General features: G+C 42.7%; 1 protein-coding gene across 1 annotated transcript; it reads left to right on the top strand.

Moving 5' to 3' along the window:
• Positions 1–73: 73 nt before the first annotated feature.
• LOC115201095 (COP9 signalosome complex subunit 3) lies at positions 74–11,563 on the top strand. Its single transcript, XM_029764378.1, has 12 exons — positions 74–240; positions 1,186–1,315; positions 1,609–1,721; positions 1,942–1,991; positions 7,887–7,979; positions 8,767–8,946; positions 9,329–9,469; positions 9,599–9,772; positions 10,074–10,160; positions 10,309–10,422; positions 10,559–10,639; positions 10,813–11,563. Exons 1-12 carry the CDS (start codon positions 186–188, stop codon positions 10,864–10,866), a joined length of 1,272 nt encoding a protein of 423 aa, XP_029620238.1. The 5' UTR covers positions 74–185; the 3' UTR covers positions 10,867–11,563.
• The last annotated feature ends 7,829 nt before the right edge of the window (positions 11,564–19,392 follow it).

Genomic DNA, 19,392 nt, shown 5'->3' on the forward strand with positions numbered 1-19,392 from the left:
CTCTGCCTGTCCCTTTAAGAGCCTAAAGTTCCATCTCGTTGGATCCCGTCTGTTCTTACTAAGGTCTCGCGATACTTTTCTCTCAGTGGCGGCTGTGTGGCCCCCTGTCTCAGTCCGGACGGAGTTGTTTCTGACATCTGAATGAAAAACAGTCTGAATTGCTACCACTTTGGACATATATAACAATGGCTTCAGCCTTGGAGCAGTTCGTGAACAATGTGCGGCAGCTCTCCGCTCAAGGTATGGACATTAAACATGTTTTAGTTGTCAGACGAGCTGAAACTATTAGCCAATGCTAAGAAATGCTTTACTGATAGCATAGCTAGCTAGCCAAACTGGATAGCTAGATCCTCCTTTTTGCTTTATCATGTAAACACAGCCCTAAATGTATTGTTTTTGGGAATGAGGCCTCAAAAAAGTAGTTCAGAAAGATGTGTTTTTACCCCTGGACACTAAAAGCGTACCAATAACAACACAGTAAACGAATACGTGTTTTAAAATCTAACTTTGTTTTTGTTCGAGAAAAATATTTCAGTGGAATGCTTACCGGTAGTTCCGCCCTAAGTAGGCGCGATTGGTTGCAGAGCGCCATTGTCAAATGGTATTGGTCGACAGTCCCATCTGTAAAGCAATATGCGTTACTTCCATAGCTAATGTACCCAGTGCAGGCCTTGACAGGACACTTGACCGGCCGATATATTTTACAGTAACTGCAAAGAATGTGAACTATGCAGCTGGACCGGGTTTCATTATAAAAGCATGCTCAATGTTCTTAGTGGCACCCAATATTTGAAAAATATGTTTTATTACTTAATTATTTACATATGCAGGTGTATTCAGTTGACGTTCTGGTTAGTTTGTTGGTACAGAGTTTTATAGCCTGCATTACAATATCGTTAGAAATAAGCATTATATGGGAGCAACATAATGAAATATTTAGTTATGACTGACATACACTTTCATCTCTGGGTTAGATGGGTGTGAACTGGGTCTGGACATTAATGGTTGGGTTAGGGAGGTCTCATCTAAAAATGGGAGAAACACTTGTGTAAATTAAACTATTTAGGTTATATACTCAACAACATAACACTAACTGTTTCTTGATTTGGACCTGTACTTCTCTTCAACCAGCTCTAGTAGGGCTGCATTGTTTGTTTACCAATTGTCTTTAATGTTGCATCTCAGGTCAGATGACACAGCTGTGTGAACTGATCAACAAGAGCGGGGAGCTGTTGGCCAAGAACCTGTCCCACCTGGACACCGTACTGGGGGCCTTGGACATCCAGGAGCACTCCCTGGGCGTCCTGGCTGTGCTGTGAGTAGCCTGCTCTCCTCTGCAGTCCTTTAATCCCTGATCAATGATTATAAGTAAATCACTGATCTAGGCTATGACTTTGAGTCATTTTCTGCTTAGTGTACCTGTGCATTCGGGGCTCATGACTCAGAAGTATATCACACAGATCAAGGTTTCTACCCCTGGTGTTCAAATTAAATGATGTGCCTGTTGAAACTGTCTTATAGTCTACAATCTTTTTTGCTTTCATGTACTGTGTAAAAAAAAAAAATACTTGTGTACTCACTGCCAGTTTTCACTTTCCCTTCATACAGGTTTGTGAAGTTCTCCATGCCAAACATCCCTGACTTTGAGACGCTCTTTTCCCAAGTCCAGCTCTTCATCAGTACCTGCAATGGGGAGCACATCCGATATGCAACAGACACTTGTAAGTCTAAACTTAAATAACTTTTGGTTTTTAGAAGCCTTGGATTCAACTGAGTTTCAGAGGAATGGTTTACTCCGTGAGGTGTTAACATCTTGTATTTATTAGAGTCAAATCCTAAGGAATGTGGAGAATGTTCAAGGTCAAATGTTCAGGGCAAAATTAATTTAGCTTGATTGAACCTGTTAAACCTACTTACTACTTTTATTATTTCTCTTCACAGTTGCCGGCCTCTGCCATCAGTTGACAAATGCCCTTGTAGAACGAAAACAGGTAGGACTTGCCAAACGGGGGCAAAACATTTAAACCAGAAGAGCTAATGCATGAACTTACTTGTCTGTTAACACATTTACATGCTCTATTTAACGAAATGACTCATGTTTTTACAAGATACGACCCAGATTAGGGTATTACTATTCTACATAATTTCAAAAACAAAAAGACAACCCATGAGAATGCATATTGATTAGGGCTGGGAATTTCCAGGGACCTCACGATACGATATTATCACAATACTTAGGTGACGATGCACTATGTATTCTGATTTGATGTTCCAAACATATTGCTCACTATATGTCTGCTGCAGAGAGGCATGACTGCAGAGAGGTATGACAAAGTTTGTTTTGATCAGTCATTGGAAATAACAGTGCTAAAAACATGTTGGCTCACTATTTAAAAAGATGGCGAACATGCCATAGGATGAAAAATACCGGAGTTTTGGCATAGGTACAGCCGACTAGTGCACACTACCAAACCTTTTTTTGTATTTTTTTTTTACAAATCGATACTTGGAGCCAAAGTATCAATATACAGTGCCCTCCGCTAATTTTGTGGCACCCTTGGTAAATATGAGCAAAATGGACTGTGGAAAACATTTATTTGCTGTTTATCCTCTTGGTCTTTCATTCAAATTATTCACAAACATGGAACCTTTAATTGAAGTACACCGCTCAAAAAAATAAAGGGAACACTAAAATAACACATCCTAGATCTGAATGAATGAAATAATCTTATTAAATACTTTTTTCTTTACATAGTTGAATGCGCTGACAACAAAATCACACAAAAATATTAAATGGAAATCCAATTTATCAACCCATGGAGGTCTGTATTTGGAGTCACACTCAAAATGAAAGTGGAAAACCACACTACAGGCTGATCCAACTTTGATGTAATGTCCTTAAAACAAGTCAAAATGAGGCTCAGTAGTGTGTGTGGCCTCCACGTGCCTGTATGACCTCCCTATAATGCCTGGGCATGCTCCTGATGAGGTGGCGGATGGTCTCCTGAGGGATCTCCTTCCAGACCTGGACTAAAGCATCCGCCAACTCCTGGGCAGTCTGTGGTGCAACGTGGCGTTGGTGGATGGAGCGAGACATGATGTCCCAGATGTGCTCAATTGGATTCAGGTCTGGGGAACGGGCAGGCCAGTCCATAGCATCAATGCCTTCCTCTTTCAGGAACTGCTGACACACTCCAGCCACATGAGGTCTAGCATTGTCTTGCATTAGGAGGAACCCAGGGCCGAAATGCCACCCCACACCATGACTGACCCACCGCCAAACCGGTCATGCTGGAGGATGTTGCAGGCAGCAGAACGTTCTCCACGGCGTCTCCAGACTCTGTCACGTCTGTCACATGTGCTCAGTGTGAACCTGCTTTCATCTGTGAAGAGCACAGGGCGCCAGTGGCGAATTTGCCAATCTTGGTGTTCTCTGGCAAATGCCAAACGTCCTGCACGGTGTTGGGCTGTAAGCACAACCCCCACCTGTGGACGTCGGGCCCTCATACCACCCTCATGGAGTCTGTTTCTGACCGTTTGAGCAGACACAGTGCTCCTCCTTGCACAAAGGCGGAGGTAGAGGTCCTGCTGCTGGGTTGTTGCCCTCCTACGGCCTCCTCCACGTCTCCTGATGTACTGGCCTGTCTCCTGGTAGCGCCTCCATGCTCTGGACACTACGCTGACAGACACAGCAAACCTTCTTGCCACAGCTCGCATTGATGTGCCATCCTGGATGAGCTGCACTACCTGAGCCACTTGTGTGGGTTGTAGACTCCGTCTCATGCTACCACTAGAGTGAAAGCACCGCCAGCATTCAAAAGTGACCAAAACATCAGCCAGGAAGCATAGGAACTGAGAAGTGGTCTGTGGTCACCACCTGCAGAACCACTCCTTTATTGGGGGTGTCTTGCTAATTGCCTATAATTTCCACCTGTTGTCTATTCCATTTTCACAACAGCATGTGAAATTTATTGTCAATCAGTGTTGCTTCCTAAGTGGACAGTTTGATTTCACAGAAGTGTGATTGACTTGGAGTTACATTGTGTTGTTTAAGTGTTCCCTTTATTTTTTTGAGCAGTGTAAAATGATTGGAGAAAAAAAAAAATAATACAAATGTGCGATGAATATTTTTCTCCAAAACATATGTGCCACATTTATTGGCACCCCTAGAAATTCTTATGAGTAAAATCTAACTGAAGTATATTCCCATTCATATTTTACGTTTATAAGTTCACCTGAGTGATCAGGAACACTTAAGTAGTAAGCCATGACTTCCTGTTTCACTTGGGTATAAATATGAGGTGACACACAGGCCATCTTCCCATAGTCATCCATCACTATGGGAAAGACCCGAGAATACAGTAATGATGTGCGACAAAAGGTTGTTGTGCTGCACAAATCACGAAATGACTATAAGAAAATAGCTCAACTGTTGAAAATGCCAATTTCCACTATCAGGGCAATAATTAACAAGTTTAAAGCAACTAAAGATGTTAACAATTTGCCTGGAAGAGGACGTGTGTCGATATTGAACCTGCGCACAGTGATGGGATGGTTTGAGTGGCCAAAAAATCTCCAAGGATCACAACTGGAGATTTGCAGACGTTAGTTGGGTCTTGGGGTTGGAAAGTCTCCAAAACTACAATCATATGCCACCTACATAACCAAAAATTGTTTGGGAGTGTTGCCAGAAAAAAGCCTTTGGTGTCATCAAACAACAAACTCAAGCGCCTACAGTTTGCCAAACGTTACTAGAACTTTCAATGGGACCGGGTTCTATGGTCAGATGAGACTGAAAGAGCTTTTTGGAAACAAACACCAGAAGTGGGTTTGATGTAGACAGAAAGATAGCCATGCAGAAAAGCACCTCATCCCCACTGTGAAGTATCAAATCAAACTTTATTTGCCACATGAGCCGAATACAACAAGTGTAGACTTTACCGTGAAATACTTACTTACCAGCCATGAACCAACATTGCAGTTCAAGAAGGTATTTACCAAGTAGGCTAAAATAAAAAGTAACAAAATAAGAATAACAATAACGAGGCTATATACAGGGGGCACCGGTACCGAGTCAGTGTGAAGGGGTACAGGCTAGTTGAGGTAATCTGTTCATGTAGGTGGGGGCGAAGTGACTATGCATAGGTAACAAGCAAACAGCGAGTAGCAGCAGTGTACATGAGGGGGGGTGTCAATGTAAATTGTCAGGTGGCGATTTTTATGAATTGTTCAGCAGTCTAATGTCTTCGGGGTAGAAGCTGTTGAGGAGCCTTTTGGTCCTAGACTTGGTGCTCCGGTACCGCTTGCCGTGCAGTAGCAGAGAAAACGGTCTATAACTTAGGTGACTGGAGTCTCTGACAATTTTATGGGCTTTCCTCTGACACGCCTATTATATAGGTCCTGGATGGCAGGAAGCTTGGCCCCGGTAATGTACTGAGCCGTTCGCACTACCCTCTGTAGCGCCTTACGGTCAGGTGCCGAGCAGTTGCCATACCAAGTGGTGATGCAACCGGCCAGGATGTTCTCGATGGTGCAGCTGTAGAACCTTTTGAGGATCTAGGGGCCAATGCCAAATCTTTTCAGTCTCCTGAGGGGGAAAAGGTTTTGTTGTGCCCTCTTCACAACTGTCTTGGTATGTTTGGACCATGATTGTTCGTTGGTGATGTGGACACCAAGGAATTTGATACTCTCGACCCGCTCCACTACAGCCCTGTCGATGTTAATTGGGGGCCTGTTCGGCCCGCCTTTTCCTGTAGTCCACTATCAGCTCCTTTATCTTGCTCACATTGAGGGAGAGGTTGTTGTCCTGGCACCACACTGACAGTTCTCTGACCTCCTCCCTATAGGCCGTCTCATTGTTGTCGGTGATCAGTGTTCACTGGTGATCACTGTTGTGTCATCAGCAAACTTAATGATGGTGTTGGAGTTGTGTTTGGCCACGCAGTCGTGGGTGAACAGGGAATACAGGAGGGGACTAAGTACACAACCCTGAGGGGCCCCAGTGTTAAGGATCAGCGTGGCAGACGTATTGTTGCCTACTCTTACCACCTGGGGGCGGCCCGTCAGGAAGTCAAGGATCCAGTTTCAGAGGTAGGTGTTTAGTTCCAGAGTCCTTAGTGCCCACGAAGCTCATCACTAAGCTATGTTGTTGAACGCTGAGCTGAATAGCATTCTCACATAGGTGTTCCTTTTGTCCAGATGGGAAAGGGCAGTGTGGAATGCAATAGCGATTGCATCATCTGTGGATCTGCGCATGCTTTGAGTACACGTCCTGGTAATCCGACTGGCCCAGCGGCTTTGTGAATGTTGACCTGTTTAAAGGTTTTGTTCACATCAGCTACCGAGAGCGTTATCACATAGTCATCCAGAACAGCTGGTGCTCTCGTGCATGCTTCAGTGTTGCTGCTTCGAAGCTAGCATAAAAGGCATTTAGCTCGTCTGGTAGGCCCGCGTCACTGGGCAGCTCGCATCTTGGTTTCCCTTTGTAGTCTGTAATAGTTTTCAAGCCCTGCCACATTGGTGGGTCTTTTGATGTTGTGGTGCTGTTTTTCTTCCAAATGCCCTGGACAACTTGTTAGGATACATGGTATCATGGACTCTATAGATATTATATCAATACCAGACTGCCTCTGCTAGAAAGCTTAAACTGGGCCGTGGTTGGATCTTCCAGCAGGACAATGATCCAAAGCACACCTCAAAATCAACACAAAAATGTTTCACTGACTACAGAATCAAGGTTTTGCCATCCCAGTCCCCTGACCTAAACCCAATAGAAAACCTGTGGGATGATCTGAAGAGGACCTCGGAATCTGGAGAGATTCTGTATGGAGGAATGGTCTCAGGTCCCTTGCCATGTGTTCTCCAACCTCATTACGCATTATAGGAGAACACTCAGAGTTGTTTTCTTGGCAGAGGGAGGTTGCACGAAGTATTGAATGAAGAGGTGCCAATAATTGTGGCACACATATATATTTGAGAAAAATGTGTAATTTTTCTTGCAAATTATTTTACTTTAATTAAAGGTTAGATTTTTGTGAATATTTTGAATGAAAGACCAAGAGGATAAACAATAGACATTTTTTTTCACGGCTTCTTTTGCTCATATTTACAAAATGGTGCCAATATTAGTGGAGGGCACTATAATATTGTCCAAAATAATATTGTGATATGTAACTATCGATCCCCCATCACTAATATCGGTTCATTCTACGTGATCTAAGTGTAATGCATGTGTTTTTCAAAAGAAGGATATGTGAAACTAGGGCTGGGCGATATATCATGAATCCACATACCAGTATGGGTTTTTACAATACTGTCAATAATGATCTAGTGCTAAATTAAATGAAAGGTTCTGCACATTGGACTACTTCACTGTCAGTTTTGTCCGAGTTTGGTTGAGTATAAAACCATCAGAATGGAGAAAGGCCAACCCCCCCCCCCCCCCCCCCAATTAAGAATTTAACTGAGCCCTGCAAGTACATCGGCAACCCTGTGCATGTGACTAATAAAATCATATATCATTAAACATATTTAACTTGTATTATTCAGAAACATAAAATACCGCCATACTGTCAATTTTTTTAAATATAGTGATATATTTTGGCCATATCGCCCAGCCCAATGTGCTAGCTTCGCAGGATTAGCTTCCTTTCTCTCTGACTACAACTCAGGGCAAATTGACCGTACCATGCCTCAAACCTGGGGCCCTCTGCCTTGCCAAATCAGGTGATCGCACTGATTGACAACGTCGTACTATCCAGTTGTGCCACTGAAAAGGAGCGCTTTCGATGGCATTGGCGAATTTTCAAGCTAGCTGTGTGGAGTGAGCTCACGACACATTCTTATCTCTGTTACGTATGGTTTTAATGCATCTCTTTCTTTCACAGCCATTGAGGGGTGTCGGCATTCTAAAACAGGCAATAGACAAAATGCAAATCAACACAAACCAACTTACCTCAGTTCATGCAGACCTGTGTCAGGTGAGTAAACTGATTTGTATCAACAGGATCTTTGACCTTATATAATTATTGGAATGTATTGATGCTTGGCTGCGAGACTACCGTAATTTCCGGACTATTGAGCGCACCTGAATATAAGCCGCACCCACTGAATTTAAAAAAAAATATTATTTTGAACATAAATAAGCCGCACATGTCTATAAGCCGCAGGTGCCTACCGGTACATTGAAACAAATTAACTTTACACAGGCTTTAACGAAACACGGCTTGTAACAAAAATAAATAGGGTTTAACGAAACACGGCTTGTAACAAAAAATAAAAAATTTGCAGTAAACAGTAGCCTACCAAGAAAGTCATTGCTCCAGACCAAGCTCCCGTGCAGCAGCTCTATTTCCTTTTCCAACAGCCAGATCAATCGCCTTCAACTTGAATGCTGCATCATATGCATTTCTCTGTGTCTTTGCCATGATGAGGGTGACAAAATGACTACTGTAATCAGAATGATGGGAAGTTTGAGAGCGCTCGATTTAATCTAAACAGTAAACAAAAAAGTTGTTTGACCTTAACCCGTTCGGCAATTTCATTGGTCTAATGAAAGCTTCATGCCGCCAAAAAACTGAGCACGTCACAGAATGTGTTATTTATTTATTTTTATTTTTTAAATTTGAAGCGAGAAAAATCCATATATTAGCCGCATCATTGTTTAAGCCGCAAGGTTCAAAGCCTGGGAACAAAGTAGCGGCTTATAGTCCGGAAAGTACGGTAAATTGAATGACCCCTCAACTATTTTTGTGTGTACATCCACAGCTGTGCTTGTTAGCAAAGTGCTTCAAGCCTGTCCTCCCGTTTCTTGAGCTTGACATGATGGACATCTGTAAGGAGAATGGCGCCTACGACGCAAAGCACTTTCTATGTTACTACTATTACGGAGGCATGATCTACACGGGTCTGAAGAACTTTGAAAGAGCACTGTATTTTTATGAACAGGTACTGGCTTATTTGAGAACCTAAAATGTGTGTGCTAAAGCTGTTTTGGATGTGACCTAGTGTTCCTGTTATCAAAAGTGAATTGATTTAGCATACTAGTAGTAAAACCTTTGCTCATTGTAATACCATTTGACATTACCTTCAAATTACTATTTTGATGCATACAGTAGTCAAGTACACTATACACTGAGTTGATATTTAATCTGTAACGGCAATGACGTATCAAATCAGAGTGTTTTTTTTTTTTGTCACATGAACAGGATACAACGGGTGTAATCAGTACAGTGAAATGTTTACTTGCAAACTCTTTCCCAACAATGCAGTATTTTGTTTACATCTCTAGTTCCCTTCTGTGATATTCTGGTGATCTCTTCTCCCGCAGGCAATAACCACTCCAGCCATGGCTGTCAGTCACATCATGTTGGAGGCCTATAAGAAGTACATCCTGGTCTCCCTGATTCTCCACGGCAAAGTGCAGCAGCTCCCCAAGTACACGTCACAGATAGTTGGCAGGTTCATAAAGGTGAGAATGAAGATCCAAAAAGGGCCATATTTCACATCCTTAAGGCTTAAACATGCCATTATATTTTGAATTATCTGTTGTACTACATACTATACATATGACATATTCTACTGCTTTTTGTTTCTGCAGCCTCTCAGCAACGCGTACCATGAGCTTGCTCAGGTGTACGCCACCAACAACCCAGCAGAACTGCGCTCCCAGGTGAATAAACACAGTGAGACCTTCACACGCGACAACAACACAGGGCTGGTCAAGCAGTGCCTGTCCTCCCTCTACAAGAAGAACATCCAGAGGCTAACAAAGGTGTACTTCCTTCCCCTTCAGATCATGTCTTCTTCACCTCAAATATGACCCCTCATCTCACATATACCTCCTAATATGTCTATCAGTAGTCCTCGCTCAACTCGTTTACCCCCAATACACCATTCTCATTCTTAATATATCTCCATCTGCACTTACCTCAACTATATTCAAAATATACCTCCTGTCCTTCACCTCAAATCTAACTTCTTCGTCCCTATCTTCACCCTGTTACCAGGGTGTAAATAAAGGATTTAAAGCAAATGGAAAAGCAATGTATCTGACCACCCTTCTTTCTTTGCAGACTTTCCTGACGCTGTCCTTGCAAGACATGGCGAGTCGAGTGCAGCTGTCAGGGCCCCAGGAGGCAGAGAAGTATGTCTTGCACATGGTAAGCCAACGTGACCGCAGGAGGATAGACACACTTTCTCAGTACTCCGAGAACACTCAATTTTGAATGTATCAAAGAAAATGGCGTTCACTTCAAAGATTAGATCTAACATTGATTCGTCCATTAATTACCTTTCTGTTCCTTACAGATTGAAGATGGTGAGATCTATGCCAGTATCAACCAAAAGGATGGCATGGTCTGTTTCCATGACAACCCGGAGAAATACAACAACCCCGCAATGCTTCACAAAATTGACCAAGAGGTAAGAGAATGGCAGTATTGATTATCTATCCTTATATGGAAATTTCAATTCAGGTGCAATGAAGTGACAACAATTATTTGCATATCATTTGGTACTGTTTTAGTGAAGTAAATGCCTTGTCTTGTGTCCTTCACAGATGCTGAAGTGTATAGAGCTGGATGAAAAACTAAAGTCCATGGATCAAGAAATCACAGTAAACCCGCAGTTTGTTCAGAAGGTAGGAAGCAACAATTACATTCTTTAGGCTCCTCTAGTGGTTTTCCAAGCGGAGTATTTTCACAGTTTAGTTGGTTGAATATTTGTTGGTATTTTTTATTTATACGAAACCCCTGGTCTTTTAGTTAGTATTAAAATGATTGCTAATGGTTTGTATCACACTGTATGTTTCAGAGTATGGGAACGCAGGAGGACGATGTCGGCAGCAAAACATCAAGTTACTCCTGAGGGGCATGGACAGGGGAGAACGCTGCCACCCTTCAGGTTCTTGTTGGATGACTTTTTTTAAAGAGGAAAAACATTCTATTGAGTATGGACATTGGTGAAGGAAAATCTAAATGTGTGGAATGATAATTTGGTTATTTCTTTCACAGTGTCTTGAGGAAACCTTAACAAAAACATTTTTTGTCGGTGTTTTATTTATCAATGTTCAGATGGAAGAGCCACTGCTGCATTAACAACCATAATAATAAAAACTGGACTTATTTGTTCAAAAAATAATCTGTTGCATGTTCATTTCTTTGGTATTTCCTTCTAGGCTAACTTGAAATTTGAGGAAAGCTTAAGTCTCCTGTTTCCAAGATCAGTAATTTCCCTCAACAAGCTAGCATATTTTTGGGGGGTCAAATCAAATGTAGATTTGACAACGAAAGCAAGACTGTACTTCTGCCCTTGACCAAATGTACAGAGGAGAGTACAGCTTTAAAAAATAAAAAAAATGGTGCACTGTTTTTTTTTCTATCCCCTAGAGGTCTCTCATGTACTTTTGTACTGTAGTTTGCATTTACTGCAGGTGGGATGAGCACTGCGCTGAATAAATATGTATCTGTTATGTGGAAGGACTCAAGATTAGCGATGTTGAATGTTGGAATAAATTGATTCAGTAAATTGACACAATTTTGCATTAAATGGATCACGTCACATTACTATTTTGTCAGCATTGTTTACCCTAGTTTTCTGGCATTGTGTGCTACTGATAGCTCAGGTATTTGCAGTGTGTTATGTAGTTAACACAGCCACCAAGTCATAATTATGGCTAAACCCTGCCCATTTCTCACATTTTTCTTCTTAAAATCTAATTTAATACCTAACCTTAACCACACTGCTAACCTTAAATGAAGATCAAAAAGCGTTGTTTTTGTAGCTAGTAGATGTGGTAAAGAGGTCAATGGGACGCTGGAATGGGCACATTTAACAAATCTGATGTAACAAAGTGAATATTCTTCAAATCCATAATAATTTGTCTTGTAACAGGCTCACAATGTGGTTACTAAAGTCTGATTTGGATACAGACCTTTTCGACTGTCAAAACAACAACACGTTCTATATGCACGCACAACCAATAGGTTCCCCAGTAATGCCTCAATCACACCTACAGCGTCAATGCGCAAAATGGTACGCAGCGTCATCTGTATGTTTGCAAAAGTTCAACATTCACCTTATGCTACCATTTTCTGTTAAGCCGTCTACGCGTACGGTTTGACGCATACGTTCAATAAATCCAACGTAGGCACCACACAGAACGCATTGCAACTGCTTCTGCAAAGCAAACGCAGCGTTCCATTGGAAATGAATGGACTTCTGGTGTACCAAAATGCAGTAACGCCTCGATCCCACCGACAGTGTCATTGCATTTTGGTACACCAGAAGTACATTCATTTCCAATGGAACGCTGCGTTTGCCTTGCGGAGGCAAGTTGCAGTGCGTTCTGTGTGGTGCATATGTAGGATTTATTGAACGTATGCGTCAAACTACATGCGTAGACAGCTTGACAGAAATGGTAGCAGAAGGTGAATGTTGAACTTTTGTTGCACACCTATCTAGATGATGTTGTGAATTTGGCATGTAGATCTTGGTGGGGCAACCCCCCCCCCCCCCCCTAAAAATGTTTTTATGCATGCCAGCAAAGCCACAACACTAAAAAATACATGAACTGCACTATAACGGTGACAAACAGTGCCCACAAACTGTTAGGGCCTACATAAATCTGTCCCAACAACTTACCACTGCTACACCTGGCTATCAGCAGAGCCTTGTCTGGCAGCGAAACAGTTCATTCAGCCTCATTTACTGCCTTTAAAAAAAATGTGCTGATGTGGCTGACTTGTTTTAACAAATGTGGTTTCTACTGACATTTGAGATGTACAAACTTTGGCATAAGTTAAGGGGACGACAAGCAGATATTTATTTTATTTGACCTTTATTTAACTAGGCAAGTCAGTTAAGAACAAATTCTTATTTACAATGATGGCCTAGGAACAGTGGGTTAACTGCCTTGTTCAGGGGCAGAACAACAGATTTTTAATACTCAATCCGTAATTTAGATTAGGACATTAATGAGCGAGCTAGGACGGACATAGTCAATATAATTATTTGTTCAGCACTTTTGAAATATAAAGCAACAGAATTCCGAACATGGGCCGTTCTTACAGTATGCTCGCTGTACACCAAGTCAGAACCTTTAGGACAAATAAAGGGGACATATAAGCAGAAAATGAAAGCTCTTACAATATTCTATGACATTTTTCGAAAACAGGCTATATGTTACATGTGCACCACCAAGTCAGAACAGTAGGCTAAATTATGAGGGGAAAAGGGACCAAATTATTAGGATGAGGCACATGGGCTACTCACAGCTTACTACACAACATCCACTTAGAATTACTTTCTTAGCTACAGTATACATATCTCCCTGGCATATTACATAATTTTTGCAGCAGCATACAAGACATTATTGGACTCACCTTGTTGTGCTGTGCTCACTTGAACAGGAAGGTGGTGTGGCGGGCCTTCGTGGGCAAATTTTGTCAACAGAGTCTGTAATTCTCTGGATTTATGGTGCTTTCAGGACAACTGGGAACTCTGGAAAAAAAACAAGGTTGAATTATGATGACATCGGTGATCTTCAGGTCAGAGCTCTAGAAAGAGGCCCGGGTTCCCAACTTGGAATTCCGAGTTGGATGACTGTTCAAAATGTATTTTCCCAGTCGGAGTTCCCAGTTGTCTTGAACTCACTGAAGTCTGAGATTTCCCAGTTCTGAGTTTCCAGTTGTTTTGAACACGGCAGAAGTCATGCTGGATTGACAGCATGGCCAATGTTGAATGTTTATTCTTTTAAGCTTGGAAAAGAGACCCTTAAACCCAGACTTGGATCACACACCCACTCCACTGAATAGCAGGCTAGTGATTGCTTTGCAATGCTTGCAGTTCCTTCCAAACCACTCATTGTTGAATTTGCAATTTCCAACTTATGTAATGTTTATGTCCAATGGCCGATGAGAACCGACACGATTTATCTATAATTTGTCATCATAATTTGTCTTCATATGACAAGGATTGAAAAGGATTTGCCGGTCAAATATTGACTTGATTCATGATGATGACTGCTAGCAAAGATTTTCAAAGTATGATGTTGACATGATCAGTCCAATCAAACTACGGTCGATATAACGTGATTTGATGTCATTTTATCTGTGGCCAATGATCTTGAGCCTTCATGGATGGGCACTTCTAATGTAACTCTATGGCAGCACCCAAGGGGCTTGAATTTCCGAGCTCCCCCTGTAGATTTTGCTGCGATGTAGTGTCCCCATGAGTGACAGAACAGTGAGCCAATCACTGCACAATTAGAGAACATTACCAACCCCTACGGTACGTATGTTCCGCTGGCTGCCCCACCACCACATAAAGCACTGCGCTAGGCTGAAACACCTGTGTTTTGGAGCTGCCTTACTCAAGGAAGCAAAAAAGAGATGTTTGAATGCTACTTTATTAACTCAATTATTATATCTATATTTTTTTTTACATTGTTTGCAAAACTGATATGTGGCTCCTACTAAAGCCAAAATGAAAAACAGGCACACAAAAAAAAGCTCAACAGGCAGGGGCGCAAAACAGCCCTGAATGACGGGTTGCCACTAATGCTGTTTACCATTTTGCACAATGACACTGTAGATGTGATCTAGGTGTAAACATCTGGCGCTGCAGCGTGCCATAATTGCTAACTAGGAAATGACTATTAGTTGGCTAACGTTCTTAGCTAGCACAAAATGTTAAATTCGTATTAACTGATCCAACCAACAAATAAATTATATATACACATTGAATTGTTGCCACCAGATCCACAAAAAAATCATCGGGCAATGATTATTTCCCGTAAATCCATTTGTTCTGGTGGTGTTACATTTGGCTAGCAAAAACCACAGAGCCAGCGTGACGTAAAGGTGGAGAAAGATCAGTTTACCTTGTTAGCAGCTGGATTAATTTATCTCATGACAGCCAACAATATAACTCAACTAAATCTGGCTAGCATACGAGTCCAACGTGCGATGGCCACGTTGTTTACATCAAAGCTACTGCTAACGCTGACACCTTGTGGTTATAATGTTGAACTGCATATGAATTACACCAGGATGATACATTACATGAAGTTCAAATTGCAACTTTATTTCAAGCAACATGTATTTTGAAATTAAATCAAATGAACCTTAAAATATTCATTTCTGCACCCCCTATTGAAAGTGATATTTGCTAATAATGTCTCTTCTGAGCATGTCATCCTTAAGGCCTACCTTCATTACAAGGGTAAGGCTTGCTATAATCAATTTCATGCCGGCATGTACAGTAGGTGTAGAAGTCAAATCTGGTATCCTTTAACATGGTTAGCCTCAATGTCTAATGAAAAAGAAAAACCCACACACTGATCTTGCCAGTTTCAATCAAATTATTCCCACACACACACGTTCAAAGATGTGTGAGTGTTTTTCCTATTTCTAATAGTGTATCATTTCCGATGTAGAAAACATCTCAGAAAAATGTAAACAATATGTGAGGATTTGTGAATCCTGTTTCAGTATAGAAATGACAAGCCACATGCACAAGTGCATTGGACATGCCCACAAGGCCAATACTAATCCCATCATGTTTGCAATGGGCATGCATGCCATAAATAATCTCACATCCACTGTAACCAAAAGGGTAGAGCGCGAATAGTGGAGACAATAGAAAAACACCCTGGAGAGTGACCACACCGAAGGGTAACTTTTACATGGGCCGCAAAGTAGCTATGTAATTTATGAGTTCCATCCCTGTATGGCTGACCGGCCAGGACACAAACCCTAATCAAATTACACTTGTAGCTAGCATGCCAACCACCGGAGAAGGAGGACAGTGAGTGTAGCAGAGTGAAGCAAATTGGTGCAAAATTTCAGGAGGAGATTCACCCGCAGCCGAGATGCTTACAGTATTAAAATATCGATGCATTCATGATAGACAGGAGGAGACACGACTTCAAGTCTCCTCTATTACATACACACCCCTTTCACCTCCTACCCCACCGACAGTTTAACTCAGCCACCAACTGTGATCTGAGTCAATCTAGCACAATTAAATACCCACAAAAATAAATCTGTGGGTACTAGATTGACCCAGTTCACCCAGTCTGCTCTGCTGGCTGCTGAGGTCGATGAGGAGAAGGAGGAGGTCAATGAGTGCAGCAGAGGGGTGAGTTTGTAGCACATGTGAACTAGTTTACAGGTGAATGCTAGGCTCTTTCTCAATTCATCCTTCCTCGATTCCTCTCCTTGTCTCCTTCTAAAAACCCATTGGAGAAGAAGGTGCGAGGGGAGAGACCTTGTACCTTCTCTTCCAATACAGATGCAGTGCAATACAGGTGGGGAGATAGGATGCAAGTAATCAAGGAAAGACAAAGTGAGAAAGCCCAAGTAGCCATCATGTGGTGGTCACCCACCCTGAGACCTAAAGTACTGTTACCCTAGCCCAACCAAGGTCAAGGTTTTGGTATAATAATGGTTTCTGCTTTGTGGGTATGAAGTGCTGTTGTGGACAGGGGTTGCATCCTAGGTCAGACATACAGGGAGCGTTACACCCACACCAATGATCAAGGACATCAGCTACAGTGGCAAATCTGTGCAATATCATCAGACAAAATGAGAGTGAGTGACTACGAAATAAAACAGACAAACGGGGAATGTTCAATGACAAAATGACAAAATACTACAGTAATTTAGATATGGGTATGTCATTTTAAGTGAAAATTGATCCTTAAGAGGTTATTAATTCAAAGAATCAACACTTTATTTATTATCGTACAAAGAACACCTGTGTAAATGGTTAGTGCGTGACGTGTCCCCGGCCACAGCAGAGCCCGCCCTCTGTTGAAGTTGCAATGGGGGAAAACCTCAGCCCGACCCAACGACAAGAGCTCAGAGACTTGGTCCAGCAGAATACGTCCGTGTTCTCCGAGGTGCCGGGGCGCACGGATCTCGTGCAATATCATGTCCACACACGTCTGGGAGAAAAAGTGCGTAAACGGCCATACCGGATACCAGAAGCCCGGAGGGTGGCGGTCCAGCGAGAAGCGACGACAATGCTAGAGATGGGGGTACTGGAGGAGTCCCACAGTGAGTGGTCTAGCCCTATAGTGCTGGTTCCGAAACCAGAAGGAACCGTCCGCTTCTGCAATGACTTCCGGGCCTGAACGAGGTCAGTAGGTTCGATGCCTACCCCATGCCCCGGGTGGACGAACTGATCGACCGCTTGGGGATGGCGAGATACGTCAGCACCTTGGACCTGACGAAGGGGTACTGGCAGGTGCCGCTGGCAGCGCCCTCCCGGGAGAAGACTGCCTTCTCCACCCCGGGGGGGGGGGGGGGGGGGGGCTATACCACTACCGGGTTCTTCCTTTCGGGCTCCACGGGGCACCAGCTGCCTTTCAGCGACTCATGGACCGCGTCTTGCGGCCGCACAGTGAGTACGCGGCTGTTTATTTGGATGACATAATTGTGCACAGTGACAGTTGGGAGTCCCATCTTTGTAGGTTACAGGCAGTGGTGGATGCGCAAAGGGATGCAGGTCTGACTGCGAACCCCCACAAGTGCAAGCTGGGCTACGCCGAGGTGGAGTACCTGGGCTACCAGATCGGGAGGGGAAATGTGAAACCCCAAGAAAAAAAATATCCCAGGAGGTCTCCTGCGGGGGGATGGTAATAGAGGGGAGGTGCGTGATGCGACGTTGGCTCCCTCTGCTGGGAGTACATGAGCTGGACACCCCGACACGGATAGCTCCAAGTGGAGGTAATTAGGGGAAAGTGCCAACCAGCCGTGGAGGTCAAATAAAAGGAGTACTGTGGCACACCGCCAGGGAGGACGGTGAGAGACCAACACAGAGCCAGAGCTGAGAAGAAGGATCGAGCCAAACCTACGTGATTTTCTTTGTTATGTTTATTGCCTAGTAAAGTTGTTTGTGGACTAAAACTTCCCTGTCTCTGTGTTAATCTCTGCACGCTCAACCCAACACCCCACGGTTTACCACAGTCAACAGTGAAGAGGCGACTCTGGGATGCTAGCCTTCTAGGCAGTTGCAAAGAAAAAGCCATATTTCAGACTGGCCAATAAAAATGGGCAAAAGAACACAGACACTGGACAAAGGAACTCTGCCTAGAAGGCCAGCATCCCGGAGTTGCCTCTTCACTGTTGACCTTGAGACTGGTGTTTTGCGGGTACTATTTAATGAAGCTGCCAGTTGAGGACTTGTGAGGCGTCTGTTTTTCAAACTAGACACTCTGTTCTTGTCCTCTTGCTCAGTTGTGCACCGGGGCATCCCACTCCTCTGTCTATTCTGGTTAGAAGCAGTTTGCACTGTTCTGTGAAGGGAGTAGTACACAGCGTCGTACGAGATCTTCAGTTTCTTGACAATTTCTCGCATGGAATAGCCTTCATTTCTCAGAACAAGAATAGACTGACGAGTTTCAGAAGAAAGTTATTTGTTTCTAGCCATTTTGAGCCTGCAATCGAACCCACAAATGCTGATGCTCCAGATAGTCAACTAGTCTAAAGAAGGCCAGTTTTATTGCTTCTTTATTCAGGACAACAGTTTTCAGCTGTGCTAACATAATTGCAAAAGGGTTTTCTAATGATCAATTAGCCTTTTAAAATGATAAACTTGGATTAACTTACACAATGTGCCATTGGAACACAGGAGTGATGGTTGCTGATAATGGGCCTCTACACCTATGTAGATATTCCATTAAAAATCAGCCTTTTCCAGCTACAATAGTCATTTACAACAGTAACAATGTCTACACTGTATTTCTGATCAATTTGATGTTATTTAAATGGACAAAAAAATTGCTTTTCTTTCAAAAACAAGAACATGTCTAAGTTACTTTTGAACAGTAGTGTACATACATACAGTACATATAGCAGTGCATTTGGAAAGTATACAGACCCCTTCCCTTTTTCCACATTTTGTTACATTACAGCCTTATTTTGAAATTGATTATAAATCTACAAACTATACCCCATAATGACAAAGTGAAAACAGGTCTTTAGACATTTTAGCAAACTTATAAAATAAAAAAACATACCTTATTTACATAAGTATTCAGACCCTTTGCTATGAGACTCGAAATTGAGATCAGGTGCATCCTGTTTCCATTGATCATCATTGAGATGTTTCTACAACTTGATTGGAGTCCACCTGTGGTAAATCCAATTGACTGGACATTATTTGGAAATGTACACACCTGTCTATATAAGGTTCCACAGTTGACAGTGCATGTCAGAGTAAAACCAAGCCATGAGGTCGAAGGAATTGTCCGTAGAGCTCAGAGACAGAATTGTGTCGAGGCACAGATCTGGAGAAGGGTACCAAAAAAATTCTGCAGCATTGAAGGTCCCCAAGAACACCGTGGCCTCCATCATTCTTAACTGGAAGAAGTTTGGAACCACCAAG

This window comes from Salmo trutta, chromosome 10, assembly GCF_901001165.1.
Source record: "Salmo trutta chromosome 10, fSalTru1.1, whole genome shotgun sequence".
NCBI classification, from domain to species: domain Eukaryota; kingdom Metazoa; phylum Chordata; class Actinopteri; order Salmoniformes; family Salmonidae; genus Salmo; species Salmo trutta.